This window comes from Liolophura sinensis, chromosome 6, assembly GCF_032854445.1.
Source record: "Liolophura sinensis isolate JHLJ2023 chromosome 6, CUHK_Ljap_v2, whole genome shotgun sequence".
Taxonomy (NCBI): Eukaryota; Metazoa; Mollusca; class Polyplacophora; order Chitonida; family Chitonidae; genus Liolophura; species Liolophura sinensis.
In genome coordinates, this window is record NC_088300.1 from 23,173,488 (window position 1) to 23,191,116 (window position 17,629).

The following is a 17,629-nucleotide window of genomic DNA, read 5'->3' on the forward strand; positions in this document are numbered from 1 at the left end:
TATGACTGATCCATGGACATAAAATCCTGTCTGTTAGAAAAAAGGTATGGTCCAGAGAATTTTTGGCTGTTAATAGAAAGTGCATATATCAAGAAGTTTTTTAACTAAATCGTCGAAATCAATTGTTCATCTTGTAAGTGAAATGAATATTTTGCTTCCAATGAAACTGAGAAACTAAATGTAAATAGCTAACGTTTGAACGAAAATATCAATTTGGTTGAGTCACGCGTCTATGTTTTTGGCACATACTTATAGTTGAAAACCTAACAATGTTCTTATAATGGGCTTAAATATCATCTTCCTTAAGTTTAAGAATATCATTTGTCGGCATAGAGATTAATACTACAGATATTATAAATCGTTTGGCTATTAATCCCCATGCTGAGATAAGCCGTCACCTATACCATGGGTCAATTTTACGTATTTGCTTATTTTGGAAAGGAGCCATTGTCTAGCAAGACATGTATAATATCGCATTTAGTACTACAAAATATAACAGAGATGTTTTAGATATCCGAATTTAAATTGCATATTTGGCCAAGTATATAGTAAATGCCTTCGCTATAAGTTGAGTGATATTTTTTATGGGGTGATGTGAAAGAGAAGTATATGTAAAAACTGAGTTTATCTCAACTCTGTTATATATTATTTCCTATGGTAATCTGACTTATGCAAGGGACAGTAAACGAAAGATTAAATCTGCTCCCAGTCACCCCGGAGAGCACCCATAGGGGAACAATCATCGATGACCATTTATTCATTACCACTCTATATTAACCGGTGTGATCCGAAATCTCAGGTTTGATGAAGAATAGTTCATTTGTGGAAATTTATACCAGATAGTTTCGCAGGTATTCAGTCTCATGTTGTATAAGCGTTATTAACACAAGAGTAGAACAACGAGTATCTATCGGTTTCTAGGCGATATTGATTACCTACATGTAACCTTGTTTTCGACTACCAGTTGGCAGATAATGGAACAACACTTAAACATATGTTTACCACCAATTTATACTTTTCTCTTTGGAAGGTAACGGTATGTTTATATTAATTAAAAAGGACCAGCATGGATATGTTCATAGCGCATTATTGGAAGATCTGTCAGCAAAAGTACCAGATGTATATGTAATATGTGTTCACAAGATTACGTGTAATGGTTGCGTTTGTTTTGTAGACAAGCAAAATAGGGTCATACGTGATACAAACATATCACGTATGACCCTAGTGTACATTTACAATGACACCTTTGACATATGCAATATATATTAAACATGATTTTAGACTGGAGTAAACATTTGGAACAGGTAACAAGATTTATATAGATATACTGTGGCATGCAGCTATATTTGTTTTAACTTGAGTTTTGCGTGTACATATCTTTAAAATGTTTCATTTAAACAGTTACATAGATACTTTTCAAACTAATTTGTACACATACAAATATACTGAATAATGCTAAAAAAATTAATTGAATATATGTGAAATTAATATTATAAAGGGCAAGTATCGTTCTTTCAGGTAAGTCATTGACAGATTGATCTGCGCTGAGTTAATCTCCTCCATTCAGAATCTGAGGGATTATCCACCTACGGGATTAGCTCTGGCGCATCCAGTAGACGTTATCATTGAAGCGACATGCTGAAAATCGTCATCTGCCATTGAGGTCAGTCATTGCTCAATTAAAAGTGTGAATCGTTTTCATCTATAAACAATAGGGAGATAAACCAGTTATGTCAGCAGTTTGCTCTATTTTGCTATCCTACAACATTGCTTCATGAAACTCAAATGTGTCAACCTTTCTTATTCGACCAAATGCAAAACGAAATTTACAAACGAAGGGATGAATTAATACCAATGCATGCGTAGAAATTTACATGCATATCAGAAGAAGCTACTTTGCGCTGGACGTTAACTCGCTAGTAACGCTATCTTGACGTGTTTGTTTACACGTTACAATTTGGAGAGCTCAAATTTAAGTGAAAGTTCTTCCCCCCAATGATATAGTTTGTATTATCTTCAACCAAAAAAAGTGTGATTACCAGAATCAAAAATTTTTTTGTTTTTGTCTGACATAAAACGGCTGCAGAAAAATTGTTCAAAGGGTAATTAAGAAAGGGTATTGACATACTGCTGAATAGGTCGTTCCAAATATATTTTATAAGAAATTGACCTAACTGAAATCAATATATGTAAAGGAAAATAAACATATTTGTGTCTTGTTTAATATTAAATATTACAAAATTGATACAATAGTGTGGTTTTGATATTATTTTCATAATTAAAAACTGTTATTGGAATATCTTCTAGTGTTTGCCACTACAAGAAATGGAAGAAGGGCTAAGGACGCTACTGGGTTATGAATTAGGTGCGGGATGTGGAGTAGACAAATGTACGGGTGGAATTAGGCCGCTGAGTGAGGTGTGGTTGCTTATCAGCTGGGGATGGGTGTGAGAAAAGAATGAGCGCGAGTGAAGAGCGGGTGGGGTGGGGGTGGGTGCTACCTCGGGTTTAATTGTCTTTGAGATAATTAACTCAAGGATTAAATCACCCATTTCCTGTGAGGCATCTCCCTTTGCTGCCTGAAGTCTGACTTGACATCGAGTAAGTCAGATGATTACAATGTATTAAAATGAGTACCTGACATACCAACTCAGCATAGTTTACTCAAGATCAGTAAATCATATAAATAATAAGTTCTTGCGGAGTAGGTCACCATCATTGCTCTGTGACCCATTACCAGTAAAACAACACATCAGCGCTAACAGTGCAAGTTTTCCGGGATTAACTACTATTCCAATATGTCTAACAAGAGAAAATTCAGCGAGAGTTTCCAGAACGACACAGATGTGGTACAGGAGTTTGCTCAAGTACCGAGCGTCATCTGCTCCCAGTCGCCAGGCCATGACCACTCCGTGTGCAACAGTCAGCCAAGACCATCTCCGGAACACCATCGATCAGTTTATCAGCATTTATGAGGGACTTGACCATGCCGACGAGACTCGAAAACCCAACTTTTCCTACACCGAACTCATCTTCCTGTCTATCATGCGATCTCCGAATTTCTGTCTTCCTATCAGTGAGATTTACCGTTACATTCAAACGCAGTATGCGTTCTTCCACAATTCTAGCAAAGAACACTGGAAAAATGCTATTCGTCATAGCCTGTCTAAAACCAAATGTTTCACCAAGATTGGCCTGGAAAACCAGAAACCCCGAAACGGCGTTCTAAACAGGTATGTTATCTCTACTACTAATGCGAGCAGTTTGCTCAAGTTCAGAGCCATTTTCCGGATCTGACTGAAATGCTGCGAATGTATCCTTAACATCAATCATTTATTCATTCGTTTGCAAGTTTAATCACCGTTAAAATATTCCACCATGCTCTATGGCAATAACTGGTCTCTTCTTTCTTTGATATCCTTTTGTAATCCTACATGTGACAGAACATTTACAGTGAATAACTTACCAATGCTTAATTATAGCATGTTTATGTTTATTTCTTTTATAGATCGGCTTTCCTGTGGACAATAATGCCTAAAAGTCTACTGAACTTTGCCCGAGGGGATTACCGCCCCGACCAGTAAAGGAATGGCACCGAACGCCTTACGAAAGAACTTCGACGAAGTGAGTACCACTGGTCTGTGGGAAGGATGCGTCTACACGCTAACCAGTAGGATTGAAGCCTTCAGAAACATCTTAAACACCAGTTCTAGTCCCGCTAAGATATTCCAGCTACAAGTGTGTCATTTTACAGATACAAACCAGTTTACTGTCACCAGCTTTTCACCAACTTCTGTTTCCACCGCTCCAATCTCTCTCCCTACCTCTCGCCCGGGTAACGCAGACGGAAACCATCTTCCAGTGCTCAGTCCACGTAATTTAAGTGCTATCCCCTCTCTCCCCACCCCACCTGCGTCTGACCCGGCTAGCCCTAATAGTGAATCCAGCAGTGATTCTTTCTACTCGTCCAGTCCATCTGACAGTAGCGGCTACGACACTATTGGCGACATATCCAGCCCTGAGCACGGAAACAATGACCTTGACAGAAGAGGAGTTACCTCCCCTCATAGCCTCGATGTGGAGTTCAGCGGGCTTTTCCAATCCAATCAAAATACACATGTGATACCGGAAGTTGCGCCATCTTGCATTGAGAACATTCCTTTTGTACCTCAATTCCCTTCCGTCAATGAGACACTGGCTGCTTATTCGCCGAGCGTGTCTCTGCCGTGTTTTGTCGAAATGTCTGTGGTGGATCAAGACTTCAACTTACCCTGTCTTTATGAGTCGTGCCTGTCGACAGATTTCACACCAGATATCACGATATCGCAAGAAGAAAGGTCTATTTTACTAGAGTTCTTGACCTTTTTGATCAGTATGGTGCAGTTTGTTATGTTTTTGCGTTGTTTCAAGACTCTTAACGCAGAGTTTGCTCACATGATCATGTTTAGAAATGTCATATATTCGTACTTGTATTGCTTGTATGTATGAAGTGCTCTCAACATTTATGTGCCTGTCTTTAGTAGATAAGATATTCTACTTAGTATCTTACTCTTTGTTAATATTGCTTAAAACCAAAGTTTGGTTTCGAACAGATTTCTTAGTGACGTCATGAGTTAACAATAAGGTGAAAGAAATGCAAACCTGGGAATAAATGCCAATCAAAACAAACATATTACTGTTTTCTTTATTCTTTTGGTCGACTTGCTCTAAATATACATGTACCTCACTACTTCAGCAGTGAAATAAATGAAGCTTGATTTATTAATGGGAGATAGCCTTGTAGGCATACTGTGTCTCTTTTGCTCTGCATTCTATGAATGTAAAAGCAAACAACTGCTTCTAAGTATGCAAACGAGTTGGTAGTTTGAAATCAACGTAGAAGTGATTCTGAACAGCATTGCTTGTTTCTGGAAGTGGCTTACACAGATTTATATAATGATTTCGTGAAACATTTATTTACATACATTGGATCAATCACATGACATAAATATGTACACATTTGGACAATAATCATGGAATCAAACACGATCGAAAGTACGATTCGTAAAGGTAAACTAGTAGTAGTTCTATAACACGCATCGTTCAGCAAAAACAATTTGAGGGAAAACTGGGTAATGTATAAAACATTTCCTAGAGCTCAATATGTAAACTATTTGGGGACGACATGAGATGCGCAGACGCAGAGGTTTACCTAGCAACTAATATGCAGACTGAGCTATGTGATGAAGACAAACCTAACTGATTCACTTTAAATATTTCAACAACATGTATGGTACACGTTGTACATGATACCAAGTGCTGCAAAAAGGGAATCCGTTATGTGTCTGGGTCTTAAACGTTCCTTGAGTTTAGAATTTATGAATGTGTATATATTCTGGATATCCATTTCTTTAATTGGCCACCGCTCCGCCCCCTTCAGAGATTTTTTTATCTACTCGGTAATTTCTACTTTCTGCAAAGTTCAAACATTGAGAAATCTCTTCTGTGTAAATTTTCTATTGTTCATTTTCAAAGTTAGATCTTTGAAAATGTTTTCAATCCAGAGAGTCTTTCTAATTATCTTACTTTCAAGATATACATCGCATTAATAATAAACATCCTAGCATACCTCCAAAAACTTTAATACTGAAAGCAAGGGTGAGCGTAGTGTGCTCAAATTGATAATCAATACACAGTTGCCGTGCTCGTCATGGACGCTGGGACGGTTCCATTTCGCTAATAAAATAGGAGGGGCTGTGTTGTGCAGCCAGAACGTCTGTTTTTTTCCAAATTTGACTGCTCACATTTTCCGAGGACAAAGGCAAAATGAATTTACATATTACTGGTCAGGAGGTCCAGTTTAAAGATGAATCACTTACCGTTACCGACATCATGTGGCCAATAGGCACTTACCTCACGTATGTAAAGAGGTGGTATCAAACAACAAGCATCTAGGTACTATATCTGGATAAGCATGAGCAACGATACCTTTTTTCAACGTTCTCTTACTTGTAACCCCTCCAAGAGCGGCGGATTGCTGGTATTGTTGCAAGCAAGCGATGGGAGAGAACAACTTGTGCTCGATGATGGCAGACACTTCCCGTGATGCAGAACTCAGTCGGTAGTACACAAACTACTGTCTCTGCGCCACTGCAGTCACTGTTCTGAGCCACGCTGGTGTTGGAAAACACCAATGTCTGTAAATGTCCATTAGGAAGAGTGCAGCCTGAAGAGTTACATACAAATGGAGACCGTATGAAGAACCACGCCGCTCTTTCAGCAGTGTTTTACACTCAACCGTTTTTTCTTCCCAGCCGTCGGATCCCTGGCTCCATACCTACCTCACCCAGACACAGAGTGTGAGCCGACTTGAAGAAGTTAGCCTGCCGAAATCTGCTCCACATGGTCATCAAATTCTCGACAACGCTACCATCTCAGGAAGCACTTTCCACTTACACTTCTACTGCATCTATAAGTTTCTCCAGGAAATAAATCATTTACTTCTGACAGTTTTTTTTTAATTAGTTTGACCTAAAATCGTCATTTCTCTATCGTCGCAATCCTGTAATGTTCAAATTTAGAGCTCTAACTGACATGGAGCGGTGGTCAATAACTGTCACGCGCAACGCTCTGATTGGAAGATTTATTACCTACCATTTCCACCCGAATGAACGTGTCCAAAATCATAACAAAACAACCTAGACCGTTACATTTTAACAAAAAGGGGAGAGCGGTTGTTTTAAGTGTTATTTTTTCCCTCTAATGGCTCCATTATTCCATAATGGTATATTAGAATAGAAAAAAAAACGCAGTTGTACATGATACCAAGTGCTGCAAAAAGGGAATCCGTTAGGTGTCTGGGTCTCAATGTTTGAGAACTCGAGAGGCCTTCGCCCCCTCGTTTTGAAACAGTGGACAACTCCCGTCTGCTGTGTATTATCTTGGTGATGTGAGCATGGCAAACTACGTTTTATTCGTTAACTGTGCATACGAATGTACTTTGAACTAAATTCATCTTTAAGACAAAATACCTGGATAATCAGTTATATTTTTTGATAAATTTGAAAGTGAACTTTTGCAATGCCTCTTTTTATGCATAAAGACTCAAGACTTGCTTAAGGTGTCGGTGAACACAACTTTTTCCTTGTAGGCCTACCGTACACATAATTCAGTGGTTTAACATATATTTAACATGTATGTACTACATTGACATGTAACGAGCGGGTAAACATTGCAAGCGTATGTATTTGATTTGTAATTCAGATCAATTTATTAAGTTATTTGTACAAATTCGTACGTGTATTCTCATTATCTCACAATCACACCACGTGACGATGTCACATATCACAGTTATATCTTGTTTTACTAATATCAGCCCATAAACCAATTCAGTAATAGGATCAGGCTAGGGAAAAGACAAAGGAATGAGACCAATCATAAAATGCAGACATATATAGACTACGTTGAACGTACATAAAGCGGGACCACACAAAGAATATATACACACACATACCATAGAGAATTGAGCAAATAGTTACAACCGTTCGATACCGTCACTATATTTGACTTATATATGTAACAGTTCATCTGAAACTCCAAAATTTACCTGTAATTTAGGACATCGGCTGCATGAGTTTGGTTGATAAACATCATATATATTTAGGATAATCTGCCAGACATTATTCCGAGAGAGATTCTGAGCAAAGCTGTATAGTGACATCATTACGCATTCTGAACGTGCGCGATGAGACATTTCTCGCCTCTAGCAGTTGGTTCCTGCTCTGCAAATAGACATCATTTCCTCGTCTTACACCGCAGCTCTTGTGAATTACCTAAGAGCAATATGCGTGGACACACTTGTTTCAGGCGGACAATGTTCCCCGCCTCAAGGGTTTTAAATATCAGGTAACTTTTACAAAACAAAAATTGGTTTTGTCTTCTGAGCTAGTTTTACCCCTTGAAAACTGCACTTCGTCCCCGAATGAGGACGTCGACGTCAGAGAGAATGATCAGCAGTAATGTGATGACGATGAAGATGACGCCACTGTAACCCAGCCCCAGGGTCACGACGTCATTCTCGACGACGCTGTAGTACTTCCGCCGAACGGAGGAGAGATTTGATATGTTGATGGTCAGAGAAGAGAGTATGTCCCCGATGAAAGCCTGTCGTTCCGCCTCTGTTAGCGTCTGACAAGGGCACTCGCATTCCCCCTCGGACATAAACCAAAAGGTGTTTGTATCGCATTTGTACTCGTTCCACTCTCCCCCCGCCGACACGAGTTTCACGGATGGTCGCTCCACACCTATTGACAAACAAAATTGATTTAAGTTGGATATCGTCGGCAAGGAACTTTTGGACAAATGTGATGGCAAAGATCTGTTTCAATGGGGTTTAATGTTAACCAGAAGTTCCTGGTCATTCGTTCGTTCAGTTCATCTGCCCACAGAAAGAAAAAAATAACTGGTACCGCGATTAGTGTGCTTTCCCTTCAGTTTGCCAAGGTACCGCCACTGGGATTAGTGTGTTTTTCTATTCAGTTTACTTAGGTACTGTCACTGGGCTTTAGTGTGCCTTTCCCTTCGGCTTAAATAGGAACTGTCACTAGGATTATTTTCGTTCCCCTTAAATTTGCTTAAGTACTATCACTGTGATGAGTATGCCTTACCCTTCAGTTTGCCTAGGTACTGTCACTGCTTTTCCCTTAATTTTGATTAGGTCCTGTCAGTGGTATTGGTGTGCTTTTCCCTTGAGCTTGCTTAGGTCCTGTCAGTGGTATTGTCAGTGCTTTTCCCTTGAGCTTGCTTAGGTCCTGTCAGTGGTATTGGTGTGCTTTCCCCTTGAGCTTGCTTAGGTCCTGTCAGTGGTATTGGTGTGCTTTTCCCTTCAGTTTACATATGTACTGTCACTGGGATTAGTATAATCTTCTGTTCAGGTTGCTTAGGTATATATTTAAGAGTCTTAAATTGTTGGTAAAAATTCTAATCGTTATAACAATGGTGTTTGGGATTACAATTTACGCCTGTCAGACACTTACATAACTACTGCTGCAAAGCACATTGGTTTTACCATGATACTTAACGATAGGTATCGTTATGTGAAGGTATATCCTCAAAAGACAATGCTCATTTGCATGATAACTAGTTCTAGTCTTAGTGTACTGAACCCATATCCCAACCGCAATCATCCTCTACCAGTATCGCTACTCCCACTAGCACCACTATACCCTATACCTCACCATAACCCGTTCCCTACCCCATCAGTACGCGAGTACATGTTTGATAAAGCCCCACCATCACCCCCACCCCAAACCTTGCCCCTGTCCCAATCTCAATCAGCACCCGTACCCCAAACCGTATCCACGACTAACACCCCAATACATACAACTACTAATGAGGCCTACATGTGTTCGTGTACCTTGTAGGCATTTCTTGAACCACAGGGTCGATCCAGGTGTATTTACCATGTGGGCGTAGTCTTGGACAGCCTGGATGCTTTGGTGTCGGTACAGCTTGCATACACCCGTACTCACTAAGCTTGAAAAACTTGCTGCCCAGCATTCATTGCCGCTTAAATCATCATCGCTACACAGGTTCTGGCACTCGGTGGATGATTTCGCCGTGACATTTTCTGCTAATAGTGTGACCGGAATATCCAAGTCCGTTTCCTCATGTGCTTCGTACATGCACGGTTTCTCTGGGAAAAGAACATTTTACAAACCAATGGCAGGGTGTCTTAATTCATTGGTTCATTCATGTTTAACGCCGTAATCCAGAATTTTTCACTTCACGGGTTTATGGGTTGAGGAAGCCTTAGCGCCTGGGGTAAACCATCGCCCGTTGCTAGGTACCCGCAAACCTTTAAAGATTTATAGTAGTAGTCGAAAATGCCAGAGCTGGATTCGAACATGTGACTTTATTGTCCACGGGTCTGATAGTAGCAACAAGACAGCAAGGCCCCGTTTGTCCGTTAAGCAAATAAGAATAAAACGGCAGTTTAAAGAGAGAAAACAGTGAAGGAAACAGTGCTCTGCAAAGTTCCGATATATTCATTATATCAGTTCAGCTAGTTTGAGAATGAAGGAAACTTTCTCCCCAGTCGTCATATACGCACAATTCAGCAGAGAATTTGTGTTCCCACAAAGCGATACTATAGTCTAGCGTTACGGATTGTTGGTCTGTAATTATAATCTTCTTTGTATTGGAGAGAAATATGGCTGCAAAGCTTACAGATTAAGTACGTCTATAAAAATGTTGAGGTTTCTGGGACTGAGATTTTAAGACCAAAAATGTTTCATAACATAATAGAACGTAAATTAAGATCGTCAAGTGTTCAAAGATATTTTAATTTGGACAAAACAGTTCGAATGATCCAAACAATAGGACTACATCAGGTCTACATGATCCTCTGTTAGTAATCCAAGGCTCATTTCTTTCAACTCCACAAAATTGGGATATAAAACATGTCAGATTTAGCTTATTTGTTATTTTATTAGACATTTTGACTGCATTCGATTCAATTTTATTTCAAGTGCCTAGCTTTCAAAACTTACTGCTGCTGTGTTCGCAGAAAATCTCGGCGCTGGATCCACACCGAGCCGTTTCCCACGTCTGGGAAGACATCTCCACCCTGACACATTGCTCCGAGTTGTCGTTCGAGGGCTGCCCATATCCCCAGTTGTTATAGGTCACTGGAGTGCACGTGTTTGTCCAAATGAACTCGGTGGTGTCTAAGGTAGGCCGTATCTGCCCTAACCAGATATGATCAATAGTTCTGGGGAAAGCAAATAAAAGTTACGTTCATTAAAGCCAGAAAAACCTTAATGGTATCTAATGTGGGTAGTATCTGCCCAAACCACGTATGGTTAGGGCAACTGTAAGGGACGTAAATATGACACACGCTCCTGAAACCTCGGTGGTATCTGATGTGGGTAGAATATGTCCTTACTGCACATGGTTCACAGTTCTAGGAGAGATACATATGAGGTACTCTGCTTAAAAGGGTAACATATAATGTGGGTAATATCTACCCTAACCACACAGTGCCCACAATTCTTTTAGGGATACATATGAGATAAGCTCCTGAAACCCCGGTAGCATATAATGTGGGTAGTATCTGCTCTTACCGCATATAGCCCACAGATCTAGGGGAGATACACATGAGAGACGCTCCTGAAACCTCGGTAGCATATTATGTGGGTAGTATCTGCTCTTACCACATATGGACCACAGATCTAGGGGAGATACATATGAGATACACTCCTGAAACCTCGGTAGCATATAATGTGAGTTGTATCTGCCCTAACCACATATGGTCCACGGTTCTAGGGGAGATACACGAGATACACTCCTGAAACCTCGGTAGCATATAATGTGGGTTGTATCTGCTAACAACACATGGTCAACGGCCTTAGTTGAGGCAACTAGTAGTTACGCTCTGGACAGCTCAGTGGCATTTAATGTAGGTCGTATCATTTCTAACCACACATGGTTAACGGTTTTAAGGGAAGTAAACAAAAATCATTAAAACCGGATGCCGAATATATTTAGATGTAGTAGATTACGATATAAAAACGTCAATATAGAAAGTAAGACCAGAGCAGTGACAGCAGTGTGGAAGTTGGCAAATGGTCATACGTATTACTTGTGGAATTCGGCCTTTTATCAATTTACCCTATCCCGGGTTTTATTCCGACTGTTCATCTATATGCTTAAAAGGCAGTAACGTACAACCCCTCCCTATCACCTTGCCTTAAGCCAAATTAAGTAAAAGTAATGCAGTTATGTTAGTTGTAATTTACTAAACGTCACTAGCCTGGAATGCTCACAGTCAAAAGTGCCAAAAATGACAAGTAAGGCGCGTCTGTCTTTATAATTTATTTATTGAATCCTTACGCCATGTTTGTTTTGATATTTCGGTTTATTGGACAAAATTACAGACATGTTTGGTTTGTCTTTTATGGGAATTTTGATTTCGGTGGATTACGTTAAATTATACAACAAGAAACATAGCACAACAAAGATTTACAAGAACTATTTTAATGAAGCACAACATGTTTCCCCTTTTTCGTTCAAATCAAATCCAGAGCTGTTCTATTTTAAAGCTATAAACATTTCGTTCATTTGAAATATGCTCGGATTGTTCGTACTTCCAGGTAATTACTAAAAAATAGGTTGACTTGCTTCTTTCTGTTCCATATGCAAGGAATTGTATAAATTGGCGCGATACAAGAATACGACGCAGTTCGTGTGCAAACCTTGTGGAGTTTATTGGGGTCACATTAAGGCTCTATGTCATAGCTGCATTCGGAACTTTGTAACAGTTCCCATGCCATATACTGTTCGCCGCTAACGCGATACAAACGAGGATCTACGAGACTATACAATGTTTATCAAAGTTTGTTATTGTATTTACCAGTCGCCATGGAAACACATCACATCATCAAAACTGAAAAAACGTGTCGTTTTAACAACTTAAAGCTTTAGTAATGCTGGTAATGTTAAAGCCAGAGAGAGAGAAGTATTGATTTACTTTAAGCCCACTGGTTTCAACACGAATGATTTGATATCGCCCATCTTAAGATTCCATGCCTCGGACAGGATTTACAGGTCCATTGTCCCTTAACAATGGTTATTAACAGATATATCGAACTTAAGAGAATTAACGAGAATATTTCCAACACATACTTGTTTGTCAGCTGCTGAATGGTTGCCATGACGACCGCGTGTTTGTTATCGTCTTCGATGTGCACTAAGTATCCACCAAATCGACCGCATGCCTCAGTGGCCTCATCCCACGTGGCAGTTTGATTGTAGTACACCAAAGTCGTTAAGTTAGATTGAGCAGCGGAGCCGCCGGGAGCTGTGAAAACAAAATACTGATATTGCGATAGTTGCAAACACTCTAATCTTAAATCTAATCTTACAAAAAGAGGGCACCTCAGACATTTTTCTGTGGTTTCAAGACAAAACCGCAGAATGGAACCGGTACCGATAACATTACCATTACCAATTCAAATGCAATTTGACTATATTACCAGCTTTTTCTTTCACAGCTTTTTGGTGTAATCGCACTTTACATTTTTTAACATGCATGTCATATGCTGGTTCAATATATAAGAATGCCATACAATTCTTAAGTCTTCCGTCTATATTCTAGCCACCGGTGCGTACAATACACAATGATGACTGGTAGAGGAACCTGTCTCACTCCTCTGTTTGAACTACCGAGACTTTAACATCGGTAATCATGAGACTGCCTCGCTTTGCATTAAGCATTAGAGAAATGGATCAAGCGCTGGTCGACCCCGTGTTATTATACAATGACTGGCTTGGGGCTCGTGTCTGGTGTTTTCGGCATGGCGAAGTGGCAGCACTTACAATATGTCAGTATTGGATACCGCTTGCTACAAGGAGGCACAGTCGTGATATGACCGAAATGATTTTGAAATTGACGTTAAACTTCAATCAAACTAGCAAATATTGAACATACCTGGTGGACCGACTATTGCCAGTAAAACTGCCACCAAAATCATTTCAATGGCGGCAGACATCTGAAAAAAATATATAATTTCTTCAAATCGACAGCTAGATGGATACATTGATTGACTTATTATAGAAATCTCAAGTTATTAAGTATATAAAAAATACATGTAATTTCAAAACGTTTCAAAACCACAAATTATAACATTTAAGCTTACTAAACATGTCCAGGTAGCAATTTTTTCTTCTCGAGCTAAGGTTTCACAAAAGTTGTTCCAGACATAAGTAAAAACTTGCGACCTTTAGTCCTTGGTACTAGAAGTTGACATTTGGAAACATTTGTCTTACGATAACAATGATTAGGTGGACAAATTTGTAAATTTCTAATTATCAAAAATAAGCTTTAAGATCGTATTCCAAATTTTTACTTTAGTCAGAAATATCATCGTGGAATCTGCTTCAGTTTCGTCTTGCTTAAGTGACGACGTAAGACGGACCGTCTCGTGATTATCGTGATTTTGGTGATCATTATCGTTGTAAACATATCATTATTAGCCTCGATAGGTACCGAATGAATGTTATTATTTTTTATTGCTCACTGTATGGCTCGAAAGAGAGGTCTCGTTGCGAGACAAATAAATAATGACTTGTGACTGTTGAACAGAAAATCCCAGAAATGACTAGAAATCCGGGTTTCTGTGCTCATCAATCTGTTAAATATTCAAAGCTACAAATGAACTAAATAGAAATTCCGACCTACTTGTTTGCAATCTCTAAAACAACAATTCAGCAATAAGGATCAATTTTCGCAGCCAATTTTCATTAAAACCCAGTGGCTCCATGCAATCCATCGGTATGGCCAAAGTACCTAAGAGATTTATTATCTAATGGGCACGGAGGTGACCATATCGCCTGACACGTAATTAGGTACGCGTCAACTGAACCTAGTCACTATACCCCACAGATTGGATTCATCAGTCTGATCAAGTGTTTGTAGGACCCATTGAAGCCAGTGTAACAGTATGGGATTTCCCAGGCGTGTAGAAGCCAATGGTTTAGAATTAAGTTGTTGTTTAGGGAAATTACTCAGTCATCTGGAATTTTGTCTAACCTTTATTGAAGACGAAATCAACAGTATTCTGTAATGTTGTTAAACCAGTAATGTAGATGAACCAATCAGTAATAGGGCTTTTTGTGAAATTAGTATTGCAGAAGTGCACGTTCTACTGAAGAATCAATCAGTAATCTGACATTTTGGTTTCACCTGTACTGTTGAAGAATCAATCAGTGATCTGACATTTCTTGCACCTGTACTATTAAAGAATCAATCAGTAATGTGACATTTCGTTTCATCTGTATTGTTGAAGAATCAATCAGTGATCTGACATTTTGTTTCATCCGAACTGTTGGAGAATCAATCCGTAATGTAGCATTTTGTTTCACATGTACAGTTGAAGAATAAATCAGAAATCATTTTAATTAACGTGTACTGTTTAATAATGAATGAGTAATCTAGCATTTTTTTTTCAACTGTATTATTGGGGAATCAATCAGTGATTTGGCATTTTGTTTCACCTGTACTGTTGAAGAAATAATCAATAATCTGAAATTTTGTTTCATCTGTACTCTTGAAGAATTAAGCTGTAACCTAGAACTTTGCTTCACCTGTACAGTTGAGAAATAATCAGTAATCTGATAAATTGTTTCACCTTTACTGTTGAAGAACCAATCAGAAATCTATTATTTTGTTTAACCTGTACTGTTGAAGAATCAGTCAGTAATATGACATTTTGTTTCATCTGTACTGTTGAAGAATCAATCAGAAATCTTACATTTCGTTTCATCTGTAATGTTGAAGAATTCACGAGTAATCAAGCATTTTGTTTCACTTTTACTGTTGAAGAATTTTCAGTAATCTGATATTTTGTTTCACTTTTAGTGTGGAAGAATCAGTGAGTAGTCTGGTATCATTAAAAATCTTAAATTTCTCATAACATAAAGTAACAAAACCGATAAAAAAATAAATGAATACATTTCATGCGTGATATAAATCCATGCACAGTATAAATCCTGAAAAGAAAACAGAAATGCAATATATCCTGAATTTAAAGGACACATATATCCTGAGGACATTTTTTCAAATTGTCAAATTACTACACAAAAGATTTATCAATTTATGCATCTATTTTATTTGTTTGGATGACATTTAAATCCCGTACATAGGAATATTTAACGTATACGGCGGCGGTGACCGTTATGGGTGACAAAAGTCACAGGGCCCAGAATAAAAAAACAGAGTTTAGCATGTATCTGACGAACTTTATCACATGTCCCACAGCTTTTCTTCCATCGTTTGTTCAACTTCAACTCAGTCTCATACTAGGCCTTACGATTTTAGTATTTCAAGACTAAAGTCATAAGCTAAAAGCATGCACAAGTTGTATACGGTAAATAATACAACGTGCTGGATATACCTGCTGACGCACCATTGTCGTGCCATTTGCTCCCATGTAGACAAGTCAGTGTTTCCCATCGAAAAGACGTCCACAGTGGATCTTAACTCACATGATTTCACGCCGTCTTCACCTGGATGAATTAGATAACGCAGGTGAATCTGACCGCTTACTGGTGGATTTCACAGGGCGCCCCATACCCGAAATGAGTGATTGATCGACTTTGATCGATTGAACGTCGCCACACGCTGGATGACTGGGTAACTGTGATGGGCTCCACCACACATTGCTATAGCCTGGATGACTGGGTAACTGTGATGGGCTCCACCACACGTCGTTATACCCTGGATGACTGGGTAACTGTGATTACCCAGTTGCCATACCATGGATGACTGGGTAACTGTGATGGGCTCCACCACACGTCGTCATGCCCTGGATGACTGGGTAACCGTAATGGGCTCCACCACACGTCGTCATGCCCTGGATGACTGGGTAACCGTGAGGGGCTCCACCATACGTCGTCATGCCCTGGATGACTGGGTAACCGTGAGGGACTCCACCACATGTTACCATAACCTGGATGGCTGGGTAACTGTGATGGACTCCACCACAAGTTGCCATATACTTGATGAAGGTAATTGTGATTCGCTCCACCACACGTCGTCATAGTCTGGATGACTGGGTATCGACGATGGGTTCCACCACAGGTCGAGTTAAATAACGTATCTTCACACTTTAACCAAACTGTGAAACAGTGTTGAATTCCTCCACTTGTCTTGAAACTTTTGGCAAATTATGGCTTGAATAAAATAGTGCGGATTTTCCCCTTGAAAAATAATTAGGAGCTCCGTGGCCGAGTGGTTTGCATGCTAGCGTGGCATAATGATTTCGTAGTTTCTCACCAATGCGTTCTGTGTGTTTTCTCTCAGGTCGTACGAGTGAAACAACCATCAACAGCCATGGTCATGGTTTCCCCGGGCTTTCCCCAGTGTCCTCTCACCTTTATTCTGAGCGCCGTCGTATAAGTGAATTATTTCAATTATAATGTAGGTAGGGAGTAAAACAGCAATGAAATAAATAAAGAAATAAAATAATTGTAGTTAACGGTCTTACCTGCATAACTACGTCGCAGCGACCGTTAATTTAGTAGGGAGAGAAGCTGCACAGCGTTCCCCTGGGTCTTCTGGCGCTGATGATGGCGGCCCTTTTTGGTTTGTAATGACACAAAACACACATCCGCACAAAACCCAAATCGATCAAGATAAGCTATTGGATTTACTGCTGTTATGAAAATCATTTCACTGATTGCTCAATCTGCTGATCAGCTTTGTACACCCATTTCTTAACAAAGCCTTGTTATATCCCTTAAAGTGGGTGTGGTGGATATCACAAAGGCAGGGGTGTGTTTGGAAATCAAGTCATACGACGACCCCAGGGTTTAAAGGCTTGTATCGCCCATGCTTCAGCATAAGCAACTCGACACTTCACGCAGCCCCAATGTCATTCGCTAAATCCTAATCGATAAATCTCTCACTAATAAATCAATACGCCAGTAAACCCGTGGAATGGTTACTCCAACCTTTTGTTCGTACAATACCAATAGATTATGCCGAAGAAACGGCTAATGTTTATAACGATTAGGAGGCCATAATTGATTCCGTGCAGACGCCAAATGAAATCCAGAGGTCGTCATGTACTGACAGATTCTTGCTCCGATC

At 39.5% G+C, this 17,629-nt stretch overlaps 2 protein-coding genes across 2 annotated transcripts; one reads left to right on the forward strand and one right to left on the reverse strand.

Annotated features, from left to right (window-relative positions):
* The first annotated feature begins 2,844 nt into the window (after positions 1-2,844).
* Positions 2,845-3,584, forward strand: LOC135467016 (forkhead box protein N2-like). The gene is made up of 2 exons (XM_064744769.1): positions 2,845-3,233; positions 3,509-3,584. Exons 1-2 carry the CDS (start codon positions 2,845-2,847, stop codon positions 3,582-3,584), a joined length of 465 nt encoding a protein of 154 aa, XP_064600839.1.
* A 3,976-nt stretch (positions 3,585-7,560) lies between these two features.
* Positions 7,561-17,181, reverse strand: LOC135469222 (uncharacterized). Its single transcript, XM_064747802.1, has 6 exons — positions 17,025-17,181; positions 13,469-13,529; positions 12,664-12,838; positions 10,530-10,750; positions 9,395-9,673; positions 7,561-8,282 (listed from the first exon to the last, which is right to left on the reverse strand). Exons 1-6 carry the CDS (start codon positions 17,028-17,030, stop codon positions 7,930-7,932), a joined length of 1,095 nt encoding a protein of 364 aa, XP_064603872.1. The 5' UTR covers positions 17,031-17,181; the 3' UTR covers positions 7,561-7,929.
* Positions 17,182-17,629: the final 448 nt, after the last annotated feature.

Excerpts from the sequence above, each read along its gene's own strand:
- LOC135469222 (XM_064747802.1), bottom strand. Across the intron at positions 10,751-12,663 it reads ATTCAGCAGCTGACAAACAA|AACTATTGATCATATCTGGT; the intron begins GTATGTGTTGGA and ends TGCTTTCCCCAG. Across the intron at positions 9,674-10,529 it reads TTTCTGCGAACACAGCAGCA|AGAAACCGTGCATGTACGAA; the intron begins GTAAGTTTTGAA and ends TTCTTTTCCCAG.
- LOC135467016 (XM_064744769.1), top strand. The coding sequence starts at position 2,845 with ATGTGGTACAGGAGTTTGCTCAAGTACCGAGCGTCATCTGCTCCCAGT. Across the intron at positions 3,234-3,508 it reads CGAAACGGCGTTCTAAACAG|ATCGGCTTTCCTGTGGACAA; the intron begins GTATGTTATCTC and ends TTTCTTTTATAG.